The following is a 12,495-nucleotide window of genomic DNA, read 5'->3' on the forward strand; positions in this document are numbered from 1 at the left end:
GACCATAAAATGGCAGAAAAGCGTTTATTCTCGTGTGCACAGTGAGGATAACATGTTTCCCAGACCCAGGAAATTGTTCCTTTGTTGTCCACAATCACTTCCAAAAATATACATATGACAGTCCTGTTTGGGTGTGACCATCAGCCCACAATGGCTGTAAGTGTAGTGTAAGTGTAATACTTACAATACTACATGTACACTGACCTTTGTACTCCACCACATTAATTGGAACAGTAACAGTTGCTGGTTACTGATTTTACATCACTGACATAAAAAATACTACAACATTCACAACAGAACTAACATTTTGAATCACGTTAAAGATGTTTCAGTAATAGAGTAAAAGTGTAAACCACTGTATTAAGACGACATGCTAAGACAACTCAGTTCTTTCTGGGATGGCATCTGTGGCAGAACAGCAGGCTGCTCACACAGGGAGGAGACATCTCAGGATTGCTGCACAGAGCGCCGAGCTACACAACAAGTACTGGGTCATTTGAATACTTTGTAATTAGCTGTCGACTTCTTCCGAGCTCCTGAGACAGGATCCCTGGAGTAGACGGGGTTGGCCTACCTGCTGCAAAAACTCTTAAGATTCATTTGTGACCTACTTTTCTTTTTTTTTTTTTACCTTGAATTTCACTTAAAACACACAAAAGAGAACTATTAGTTTGGAGGAAGCGGCTCATTGTTATGATTTTAAATCTTGATCTTTGAAGGTTTGATTTTTAAAATGTTTTGATATCTGTGCCTCCTGGGAGCTTCTGGCAGACACTGAAACAGAGATAAGACATTAAAACACTTCTCAGCTGCTGCGGTAAGTTCTGAGTTTTCTCTTGTCTTTCAGTACAATCTACTTTTATGTAGACTAATACATATATATATATTGCACTTATTGTTCTCCAAAGTTGCACATAGACTAATAATCATTTGATTTATGGTAAATCATTACTGTAAATCAATACTGTGCACATGTTAATTATCTGTACTGGATTTTCTTTCCTGAAACCAGCACAGAAGAAAAAGTGCTGGTTTGTTTTAGAAGAAAAATATTTTGTCTGATACCACACAGTGATGTGCTTCAATGAGCGTGTCGCACTTAAAGATTTTTGTATAAGATGTAAATATTGATGTATTTGGACTGATGTGTTTATGGTGTTGACCGCGGTTGTTGTGGTTGGATGTGGAGCTGACCCGTCTGTTGACCGTGAGATTCAGGTGTGTTGACTCTGGCTGGCTTGTGTTGACTGTTGTCTCTTCACTATTGATCAGCAAATAAACTCCAGCCAGAAGGAAATGTGTGGACTTTAACTTTGCAGGGAGACATCTGGCGAACACTCAAATACCACAACACAAGTTTCCTTGATTACAAACTTGGTCTGTGTATCAAAGTGTCTGAATGATGGATGGCGAGTCAAAGATTATCAGGTGTTGTATTTGCTGTCGAATTCTTATCATGTTCTTTCCTTCACTAACAGGGTGTCCTCAACAGTTCAACAACTTCATGGAGAAGATACTGACCACAGGTCTGATTCTTTTCCTAACTCTCTGCCTGGATGTACCAGGAACAGACGGGAGGAAGGAGGAAGCCAATGTAGAAAACGCTCAGAAACGTCCCTCACGATCTTCAGACGCCAAAGGAGGTCGCTGCTCCTACACCTTCATTGTTCCACAGCAGAAACTGACAGGGGCGCTGTGTTTGAACACGCAGTCTGCTGCTACCAACCGCTCAGAGGTGGCAGAGCTGCGGGTGGAGCTCAGGCGGCAGCAGGAACAGCTGGAGAAGCTCCGCGGCCAACTGGAGCAGGAGGGAGCCCTCTCTGTGGAGATAAGAGCCCTGCGTAAAGAAAGTAACAGCATGAACTCTCGTATTGCCCAGCTCTATGCCCAGCTGCTGCATGAAGTCATACAAAAGAAAGACCAGGCTTTAGAACAGCAAAGGGTGGAGAACCTCCTGCTAAATGCAACAACTCAGGTGAGCGGAGATCTGTAGTCTTTAGTGATGCTGGATTCACAACACAGACTGTGTGTTAATGAGTCCTTATGTTTGGTGTGGTGTACTATCTCAGGCTCTACAGGTGTCCAGTAATTACAGAGAGTTGGAGAAGAAGTATGGAGCCCTCACCTCCATGATGAGCTCCCAAAACCAGTTTATTGCTCGTTTGGAGAAGCAGTGCCAGTGCAGCGCAACGCACTCTACTCACCTGTCCTCTGTGGTACAGAACAAGTCGTGGTTTGAATGTTGCATGTTTTTTGGTTTCAACACAGGAACTGAGAACGGTGTGTTGGTTTTGTTTTGTGAACAGGTGACGAGTGAACCACCAAAAAGTTCGTCCAACGTTCATCCAAATTACAGCTCTGAAGCCAAAGAAATAACCAATGATGTTCAAAGGGATCAAAGTGCTCCTCCACCAAAGCAGGGAAAAGCAGGGGGGGTTCCTTCCCTCCCCACCACCACAGACAACACTCCCACAGGCCCTCCTTTCATTAGCTTCCCTGTCACAAAGACTCCAGGTACACCCATGTCAAACACGTCTTTTAGCAGAAGTACTAGATGAGACTTGTGCATGAGTGTGTCAGTCCTCAGTCAGGGTTACTTAACTGCTAAGACAAGCAACAGAAGCTGATGGAGTCAGTGACCTGCTGGTGGGAGCCCTATCACCCTGAGAATTTCTAAACACTGTCGAAAACGGCTAACAGCTCTTATCAGGACAGAGGAAACGAGCAACACACAGAAACCACAGTGTTTGGTGGGGCACAACCTGCACAACCGTAATGTTTGAATGACAACACAGTAAACAAGTCAGCAGTATCGATGTGATACATCACACATGTGACTAACCACTTCCTAAAAGAGGTGACATGGTTATTGTGTGAATTTAACTGAGGACTGTGAATGCCTGTCAAAAAGGACCATTAGACATTATGGGGTGGGAGATTTAAGTCACTGGCATGTTTTAGAAAAAGCTTTAAACAAATAAGGTAAAGCTGCAGCTTGTGTGTAATTTTCCTGGTGCTAAAACAAATAGAAACTCCTATACAAGTAGCTACTCTTTGTGTTTTTCAGATAGTTTTTCTTTTCTGTAACACAAAGTAATATTACATAATACTAACAATTTTGAAAGTGCACAACACAGACAGGGGGACACAGATATCTGCATTTGTCTTTTCTCATTATACCATATTTGTCTCCCGACTCAGGACCGTGGCGGGACTGTCAGCATGTGCTGGAATCCGGAGAAACCACAAGTGGGATCTACCTGCTTCACCTGCAGAGCGCCAACCGCCTCGTGCAGGCGTGGTGTGAGCAGAGCCAGGCTCAGGGAGGCTGGACGGTCATCCAGAGGAGACAGGACGGGTCGGTTAACTTCTTCAGGAACTGGGAGCAGTACAAGGTGATGTCTTGCCTGTTTAAAATCTGCCTTGTTCCTTTAATGTCAGAATAATAATTATCTATCTTCAACTGAAAACAATATGCAAATGAAGTAAAGTGGTGTGTTGGTGTGTTACAGCAAGGCTTTGGGAACCTAGATGGAGAGTACTGGCTCGGCCTGGAACATCTCTACTGGTTAACAAAACAGGCCCAATATAAGCTACGGGTGGCGCTGGAGGACTGGCAGGGCCGGCAGGTGTTTGCAGAGTATGACAGCTTCCACCTGGAGCTGGAGAGTGACTGGTACAGACTACGATTGGGACAATACCATGGGACTGCAGGGGACTCGCTCTCATGGCACAACAATAAGGCCTTCACCACTCTGGATCGAGACAAGGACGGCTACACCGGTCTGCTCCCCTCCCCCCTCTGTTCCTGTTTATTATCTGTCTCTTGGCTGACTCTTCGTTTGAATAACATTTTATGTTTTTTTGATTGTTTCCTCAGGAAATTGTGCTCATTACCAGAAAGGAGGTTGGTGGTACCACATGTGCGCCCACTCCAACCTGAATGGTGTGTGGTATCGGGGTGGACACTATCGCAGCCGCTACCAGGATGGGGTCTACTGGGCTGAGTTCCATGGGGGGTCCTACTCTCTAAAACGAGTGTCCATGATGGTTAAACCTAGATAGTAACATAGATGTGTTACGAATATGTGTGATGTGAACGCTGTGTATGATGTGAATCTTAAATATCTGTAGAGGGAGGTAAACAATGTTAAACTATCTTTTTAAGAGAATCTACATATTCAGTGATATGTCTCGTGACTGTTTTTGAATTCTTAGATGACTAAGACTAATTTGTACCTAGTTGACATGACTGTGTTGCAGTTTGTGGATGCACTTGAATAAAATGATGACAAATTAATTATTGTGAGCTTCTTGAAAACACAGTGAATGACTTTGTGAAAAAAAGGGGTGTGGATTCATGCATTGTTCCACAAACAGGCTGCTTGTGGCATCATATTTCCGTTTCATAGACATTGTACATTTCCTGTGCACTGGGGCGTAGCATTTCCCCTTCTACTGATTTTAAGCCTATCTAAGTGTTAGCGGCAGTTCATCTTCATCAGGGCCAGCTCTGATACAGGATTTATGTAAACCATTTTCTGAAGCTGGATATCTTTGAGACCATCCTGAAACACACATCTCACATGCTCCATCCTTCACCCTTCTGCATGCTGACTAACATGCTTCCTCTCAGGATGTTGGTCGCTCTCATGTTCATGTTTTTACTGTCTGGTGAGTTACAGTGTTGGTGTACAACAGAACAGATTTGAAGTGTTACATATTATTTATTTTATGAATAGAGCTGAGAATATGTTGAAATGCTGGGGCAGTTGATTTGCTAACAGTTTCAGTAGCTCCACGTGTAACTATTGAAGGCATGAGCAAAAGAAATGTAGGTGAATAATTTAGTAGTTTATTAATTTTTTATTTTCTGATGAGTGATGTTTTTGTCTATAATCTAAAAGTGTGGATATATTTAGAGGCCAATACATGTGTAACTTCTGTTAAAGGAAACAACACATTGACATTTGGGAGAGGTAGGTGGTTTTGGTAAAATGACTGCTGTACTCTCTGTGACAGATGGCTTAACGAAGTAGATTAGCTATATATAGATCAGTCATCGGCAGCACAGCATATTGATTTACATACAGAATATAAATTCTGTGTTCATATATTGTCAGTGTCAGAGATGTAAATCTCAACAGACAATAACACTAGATTACAATTTTTTATTACCATTTTCAGCATGACTATCATATACAGAGACAATAGGATCACTAGCCTAGCAATAACTATGTTATGAGTTATGAGTACCTATACTTACATTGTGAAAAAACTATTTTTTTTCAATTAGTGAATGTTGTACAACTAGATCTCAGATCTGTGATTCAGCATTATTATCATGACTTTTATATTATTATTACAAGGTACTTCATGGACACGCCATTGTGCCATGAGCTAAAATTCAGCCTCACACATTACACGTGTAAGGTTGTTCCTGGTATAAACGGCATGCATTCATGTACTGAGCCGCCAGAGTGCAGCAAAGCCTGAAGTACAGTGAGCGAATGACTGTTTTCGTCTGTCTACAGATGTGGTCAGTACATGCCCTGCAGAGCAAAACCCTCTTACACTGGATCCTCCAGAGGTTAAAATAAAATATGGACAGGAGCTCTTGGTAAACTGCACCAGCATAGTTCAAGACCATGAAGGGATGCAGTGGTGCAGTGGAACCGAATGTGAAGGCATGGAATATGAGCGCGCTTTTGTCCAATGGGCACTGATAGCGTCTGAATGGAATATAAACGGCTCTTGCATAATAAAGCTGAATGATTCTGTTAAGTGCAGCAAAGACCTTGAAATCACTGTGTACAGTAAGTATGATTTCAAATGAATATTATGAAGTGGAAAAAGATCAGTAACAATCAAGATAAATTTGTCATTGTGTGATTTCATTTTGATAGAGAATCCAGATGTGGTTCACCTGCATCCTGTCGATGTTATGTTGGAAGGAGAACAACATAAGTTGCAGTGTGATATCATCAATGTTGCGCCTGTGCAGAACTTTACCGTGAGGTGGTCCAAAGACAACGTAACCATCATGATAACGTCTTTCACCAAAGAAGACAAAACACCAGCAAATTTTTCCTCTTTCGTGTCAGTCACCGTCGGCAGAGAAAAAGATGAAGTTCAGTTTAGCTGTGAGGCTCAGCTGGACTATGACACAGACTCTGTTGTTAATTCTAGCACAATCAGCGTTTCTGTGAACTGTGAGTAAGCAACAGTAAAAACCACTTCTAATTCCTTGCATAGACAAGACACATAATGTCATTGTGTACACTTTTGAATGATTAAATATTACATTTGCCTCTTCAGACGCTCCTGAGCTCAAATACAAAACTGATGATGTTTTTGATGTGGAAGAGGGTAATAATGTCACCTTGAGCTGTGAAGCTGATGGAAACCCTCCTCCTGACTATCACTGGACCAAAGATGGGAAGATGTTGGAAAACGAAAACAGTCCCAGTCTTACAATTACTGAAGTAAACGCCAATGCAACCTACATCTGCACAGCTAGCAATACTGTGGGATACATAACTGAGCAAATCCATGTTTATGTGAGAAGAAAAATCAGTCCACCTGTTGTAGACGTGACCACACCGGTAGCATCAGCCCCACAAAACGGTAAACACCCATGTGTACATTTGATTGGATATGAAATATGTAACACTTGTTTCTGTGATGGTCAACTGGATACAGTTGAATACTCATTATTACTGTGCATCAACATGAGGCTAACTGAATCTGATTGATTTTCCGTGACAGGTTGTACTCCAACATTAATACCACCTGAACTGGTGGTGAGATTTGGAGAGTCAGCTTCAATTAACTGCACCAGTTCACACCCAGATTTTGACATAATGGGCTGGGAAGCTCCATATGGAGGTAGCAGATATGTAAAAAGTTCTATAGTCATCTGGGAAGTTGAAAGGCTGGAAGTCTGGAAACCAGATCCTTTCTGTTATGTCACTCTGGAAAAGGAACAATGTACTGTACATCCAAATATCACTGTCTATAGTAAGTATAAGTCTTCTGAGCGCAATATACATTATGAATCTTATACTGTATTTGTGGATGTATACGTCTTAAACTGGTTTGGTTCTGATATAAATAGCCGATTATAAGTGTGTTTCTCTTTTTACCAATTATGTTCTTTATTACAGAGACTCCTGATAGTGTGTCAGTGTCTGCTTCGTCTGATGAACCGTTGGTGGAGGGCAGGGAGTTCTCGCTGACATGTGACATTATCAATGTGGCTCCTAAAAGAAACCTCATTGTGAAGTGGTACCGAGACCATGAAAAGGTGCACACAGAAATGTTTAAGAACGACACCTCAGAGCTGCCAAATAATGTGACCTCTACCTGGAAAATGATCCCCAAGAAAAGTTACAATGGAACAAAATTCACATGCAAGGCTGAGCTGGACCTAGGACCAAAGGGACCGGAGCCTGTCCCTACTGCAACCTCAGAACCTTACATTGCTGTTGTACACTGTGAGTTTTCCATTAATCTATTTATTATTTTATTCCCACACACCCACCTCCCAGCTATTTGAATAGCCTGCAGCCTATTATTTCTACTTCTCAACCCCTTTTTTTCGACAGTTGCCCCTACGTTCAAGGAAGGAAATGACAGTAAGGAGGTGAATCAGGGTGAAAACGTGACTTTTTCCTGCCATGCTGAGGGAAACCCTGCTCCCGAGATTCACTGGAACTACACCTCTGCAGAGAGTGTGTGGGAGACCAGTGGAGGGCGCCAGAAGAATATAACCATTAAAGCCACGTCTACCAATGCTGGTGTTTACATTTGTGTTGCCATAAATGAATTTGGGAAGGTGACAAGATCTGTCACACTGAAGATAAAAGGTATGATCATTGACTGTGTGATGGACACTTTCGGATGTGTACACAGTGAAGAGCTAACTTATATTAATGTATATCATAGTGTGCAGAAAAATTCATTTATTTCATCAGTAAGGGAGAAGTAAACCAATTTATGTTGTTGTGGTTTGTCTTACAGATAAGGCTGATGAAGGCGTCTCAGGCTTTTCTTGGTGGCACCTGGTGTTGATGGGTCTTATGGTTTTAATTGCCATCGTCTTCCTCGTCCTCTTCATCAAACTCTGGAGCTATCATACAAAACATGGACAATATAGCTTTATCAATCCAGCTATCCCTCTAGCTACCAAGGCTTAACTTAGTTTTGGGCACTGAATTTTTTTTTATATTTTATTTATCTCTAATAGCAAGAATGAGATTTATTTTTTTTGTGTTTATTTTTCTATGACAGGATCATAACTTAACATCCTGATGGAGCAGATGTAAGTTACATTTTGTACATATGTGGCTAATTTAATCAGATGTTCTCCAAGAAGTGCCTTTTTCAATGAAATTAAGTTGAATTCTTTAGTGACAGTGATAATGTGTCCTATTTTGAACATCTTGATTGCTCACTGTTTACTGTATAGTTTGTACTTATAAAACCTTTGTGTTCTTTATCTTATTTTGTGTTCTTTATCTTATTTTGCTTCCTCGACAGTTTTATGTTTCTATGCTGTGAATGAACAAAAATCTTTCCAACATTTTGCACAGTGACGCCACATTTCTGCAGCGTTGTAGCCTCATTTCACTTAAATCGTTCAATTGGAAATAGAGAAACCTGCTTCAGGCCTTAATTATGGGACAATTGTGAGATGAGCAGCACTGTGACTGACTGACTGACTGTGTCCAGCATCAGTCGTGTGTTTTAGCGTCTGTTGATTCTTGGGTTTATTTTAGTTTCATCAATTCAGCAAAGTTGGCTGGCCTGGGAACGCCTCAGTGTTCCCCCGGAAGAGCTGGAGGAGGTGTCTAGGGAGAGGGAAGTCTGGGCATCTCTGCTTAAGCTGCTCCCCCCGCGACACGGCCCCAGATAAGCGGAAGAAAATGAATGAATGAATGAATGAAGACTTTCATATTTCAATGTGACATTTGCACCAAATAATACATTTAAACTAGTTAGTTTCTGTTCTTGTATTTTATAGCTCTACCACAGAAACATGAACATACACATGGTATTACAGGCTAGATATCACTCTGTATTGTCTCAATCCTAATAATGGCATTGTCTGAGTAACCATTGTGTGTTTACTAGAAAGTGCAGGATCTGGATGAGAGGCGAGTAAAGAAGTTGGCCCAGGGCTACATTTTGTTCTCAGACACAGAGAAGCATGTGATGCCTATCATTGGCAAGTGCCTGGAGGGCATTACTAAAGCTGGCACTAATGTTAATGAGAGGAATGTGAGTTAGTCTCAAAACTGCTAAATGGATTATAATATGCAGTATGGCTTTATACTATCAATTTGTTTTGCTGTTGTAACTGTTGATTGCTCTTATCCATCATTGCACGCAATGCAGGACTCCATTGCTGTAATAGAGCAGAACAAGTCAGGCTTTGAGCGCCCTGGGGATTTGGAGTTTGAGGACTACAGTCAGGGCATCAATCGAGCCTCATCTGACAGTAGCCTGGGTACACCTAAAAGCCACGTGGACCTTCCAGGAAAGAACAGGAGCAAAAACTTTTGGCTTTTCAGCAAAAAGAGTAAGGTAGGACATTTGATGATAGTAGAGCACACTGACCGAAGGTCCTTTTGTTTGCATTGTGGAAATGTGAAATGAATTAGTTAGTCACCCCCCCGCCAATGATCAGTGACTGCTGATTTGAAAATCTGTTACTACTTGCACGGCAATGCTAGCGTTTGAGCCACAGAGCAACGAGGCAGAGCACTCATGATGGACCTGAAGTTGTGGTTACACACAGGCAGCACACATACATAATCTTCTCATCTCCATAGCTCAGAATTCTAGAAAAGGTCCTTTGCATGACTCCGTTGCTGGCTGTGAGTGAATAAACCTTGCCCCATCCACGACCTCCCTCTCTCTGCAGCGTGGTTTCCAAAATGCGTCAAATAGTGCAATGCCTTGAACAAGGTATGAAAACATGACATATTTCATGAAAACTTAACCGTAATCATCGTACTGTAAAGACATTTGTGGCTGATTCAGAGCACAGACTGGTTTGTGCAGATAAAGGCAGAATAAGGAAGGTTTCTGCCAGACAAATTAATTGTATTAAGAGAGCAGCTGCTAAAATGCCATTACAAAGCAGCAAACAGGTATTTGAAGCTGCTGGCACCTCTGAAGTTCCACGAACCTCAAGGTGTAGGATCCTACAGAGGCTTGCAGTTGTGCATAAACGTTCCATTCGGCCACCCCTAACCAATGCTGTAATGGGAATTTAAGCTCTTTGTATCTCCTGGTATCTAACTTCCTCAGACACTCAACCTTCTGTTTTCTTACCAAAGTATGAAACAAATTCTGTCTTTTGATCATGCTGTCTGAGCCTCTCAGGAACTGTCACCTGGGTGTGAAATCCTTCATTCTTCACCAGCAGATGAAAATTTCCACAACAATGCTCACAATCAGAAACGGTTGCAGTGGGCCCAGACAATCACGAAGACTAATTTTCAAACTGTCTTGTTTACTGATGAGTGTCGTGCAACCCTGGATGGTCCAGATGGATGGAGAAGTGGATGGTTGGTGGATGGCCAACATGTCCCAACCAGGGTGTGACGTCAACAAGGAGGTGGCGGAGTCATGTTTTGGGCCAGAATCATGGGGAGAGAGCTGGTAGGCCCCTTTAGGGTCCCTGAAGGTGTGAAAATGACCTCTGCAAAGTATATAGAGTTTTTGACTGACCACTTTCTTCCATGGTACAAAAAGAAGTACCGTGCCTTCCGTAGCAAAATCATCTTAATGCTTGACAATGCACCATCTTATGCTGCGAAGAATACCTCTGTGTCATTGGCTGCTATGGGCATAAAAGTTGAGAAACTCACGGTGTGGCCACCATCCTCCCCTGACCTCAACCCAATTGAGAACCTGTGGAGCATCCTCAAGCAAAAGATCTATTAGGGTGGGAGGCAGTTTGCATCAAAACATTAGCTCTGGGAGGCTATTCTGACATCCTGCAAAGAAATTAAAGCAGAAACTGTGCAAAAACTCACAAGTTCAATGGATACAAGATTTGTGAATGGTATATAAAAAAGGGGTCCCATGTTAAGATGTAACATGCCCTGTTAGGATGTTTTTGATTGAAATAGCTTTTGATTTCAGTAAATATGACCTGCTAATGCTGCAAATTCAAGAAAAGCCAATTTTCAGTTATTTACAACATATAAAATGTTTTAGGATTGTTGTACATAATAATTACGAACAGTGTGTTTTCAGTTTGTCATTTTTGAAAAAAATATTATCAATATGAGGTTTGTTTAATAAAATTCGAATTATACCCTAATAGTTGATGAGTTGAAAATTATACTGTCAATTGCATTGACTAATTATAAAAATCAGAGAAATATATCATTTGCCTAATAATTTGGAACGCAGTGTATGTCTGGCATCACAATTGAATCTTTGTACCAATATCAGGATGACATCAGGTTTGCCAGGTCAGAAAAACAAAAAAACTTCTACTGTCTATTGGGTATCTATTAGGGTCAAGAGAGCTTCACTGCATAGCAAAATACCGCTCTTATCTCAATGGAGCACAGTGAAGGAGGTCCAAAATTAAACCTGCGATACGAAAGGCTGACCACTAACCAGCTAATGGTTGCCGTCCTCCAAGTCGATTTCCTGTTAAATCAGTCACAAAGTATCTTTACAGTGTAACAAAACCCAATATAAGCTGGAGGACTGGCAGGGCCGGCAGGTGTTTGCAGAGTATGACAGCTTCCACCTGGAGCTGGAGAGTGACTGGTACAGGCTATGGTTAGGACAATACCATGGGACTGCAGGGGACTCGCTCTCATGGCACAACAATAAGGCCTTCACCACTCTGGATCGAGACAAGGACAGCTACACCGGTCTACTCCCCTCCCCCCTCTGTTCCTGTTTATTATCTGTCTCTTGGCTGACTTTTTGTTTGAATAACCTTTTATGTTTATGATTGTTTCCTCAGGAAATTGTGCTCATTACCAGAAAGGAGGTTGGTGGTACCACATGTGCGCCCACTCCAACCTGAATGGTGTGTGGTATCGGGACGGACACTATCGCAGTACCACTATACCAGGATGGGGTCTACTGGGCTGAGTTCCATGGGGGGTCCTACTCTCTAAAACGAGTGTCCATGATGGTTAAACCTAGATAGTAACATAGATGTGTTACGAATATGTGTGATGTGAACGCTGTGTATGATGTGAGTCTTAAATATCTGTAGAGGGAGGTAAACAATGTTAAACTATCTTTTTAAGAGAATCTACATATTCAGTGATATGTTTCGTGACTGCTTTTAAAATTCTTAGATGACTAAGACTAATTTGTACCTAGTTGACATGACTGTGTTGCAGTTTGTGGATGCACTTGAATAAAATGATACAAAACTAATTGTTGTAAGCGTCTTAAAAACAGTGAATGACTTTGTGAAAAAAAGGGATGTGGATCCATGCATTGTTC

General features: G+C 41.7%; 3 protein-coding genes across 3 annotated transcripts; all 3 read left to right on the forward strand.

Annotated features, from left to right (window-relative positions):
* Positions 1 to 396: 396 nt before the first annotated feature.
* On the forward strand, positions 397 to 4,284 carry angptl6 (angiopoietin-like 6). Its single transcript, XM_026356031.1, has 7 exons — positions 397 to 817; positions 1,479 to 1,975; positions 2,070 to 2,216; positions 2,307 to 2,514; positions 3,202 to 3,395; positions 3,513 to 3,783; positions 3,881 to 4,284. Exons 2-7 carry the CDS (start codon positions 1,505 to 1,507, stop codon positions 4,063 to 4,065), a joined length of 1,476 nt encoding a protein of 491 aa, XP_026211816.1. The 5' UTR covers positions 397 to 817; positions 1,479 to 1,504; the 3' UTR covers positions 4,066 to 4,284.
* Positions 4,285 to 4,417: 133 nt separating this feature from the next.
* LOC113159347 (vascular cell adhesion protein 1) lies at positions 4,418 to 8,344 on the forward strand. The gene is made up of 8 exons (XM_026355986.1): positions 4,418 to 4,674; positions 5,535 to 5,816; positions 5,907 to 6,212; positions 6,319 to 6,627; positions 6,769 to 7,020; positions 7,167 to 7,496; positions 7,608 to 7,868; positions 8,023 to 8,344. Exons 1-8 carry the CDS (start codon positions 4,587 to 4,589, stop codon positions 8,196 to 8,198), a joined length of 2,004 nt encoding a protein of 667 aa, XP_026211771.1. The 5' UTR covers positions 4,418 to 4,586; the 3' UTR covers positions 8,199 to 8,344.
* Positions 8,345 to 8,861: 517 nt separating this feature from the next.
* On the forward strand, positions 8,862 to 12,393 carry LOC113159392 (cdc42-interacting protein 4 homolog). Its single transcript, XM_026356056.1, has 3 exons — positions 8,862 to 9,282; positions 9,400 to 9,588; positions 12,002 to 12,393. Exons 1-3 carry the CDS (start codon positions 9,217 to 9,219, stop codon positions 12,062 to 12,064), a joined length of 318 nt encoding a protein of 105 aa, XP_026211841.1. The 5' UTR covers positions 8,862 to 9,216; the 3' UTR covers positions 12,065 to 12,393.
* Positions 12,394 to 12,495: the final 102 nt, after the last annotated feature.

This window comes from Anabas testudineus, chromosome 8 (genome assembly GCF_900324465.2).
Source record: "Anabas testudineus chromosome 8, fAnaTes1.2, whole genome shotgun sequence".
NCBI lineage: Eukaryota > Metazoa > Chordata > Actinopteri > Anabantiformes > Anabantidae > Anabas > Anabas testudineus.

Coding starts and splice junctions, on each gene's coding strand:
- angptl6 (XM_026356031.1), top strand. CDS start 1,505: ATGGAGAAGATACTGACCACAGGTCTGATTCTTTTCCTAACTCTCTGC. Junction 1,976..2,069: donor TGCTAAATGCAACAACTCAG/GTGAGCGGAGAT, acceptor GTACTATCTCAG/GCTCTACAGGTGTCCAGTAA. Junction 3,396..3,512: donor GGAACTGGGAGCAGTACAAG/GTGATGTCTTGC, acceptor GGTGTGTTACAG/CAAGGCTTTGGGAACCTAGA.
- LOC113159347 (XM_026355986.1), top strand. CDS start 4,587: ATGCTCCATCCTTCACCCTTCTGCATGCTGACTAACATGCTTCCTCTC. Junction 5,817..5,906: donor CCTTGAAATCACTGTGTACA/GTAAGTATGATT, acceptor TCATTTTGATAG/AGAATCCAGATGTGGTTCAC. Junction 7,021..7,166: donor TCCAAATATCACTGTCTATA/GTAAGTATAAGT, acceptor TCTTTATTACAG/AGACTCCTGATAGTGTGTCA.
- LOC113159392 (XM_026356056.1), top strand. CDS start 9,217: ATGCCTATCATTGGCAAGTGCCTGGAGGGCATTACTAAAGCTGGCACT. Junction 9,283..9,399: donor CTAATGTTAATGAGAGGAAT/GTGAGTTAGTCT, acceptor CACGCAATGCAG/GACTCCATTGCTGTAATAGA. Junction 9,589..12,001: donor TTTTCAGCAAAAAGAGTAAG/GTAGGACATTTG, acceptor TTGTTTCCTCAG/GAAATTGTGCTCATTACCAG.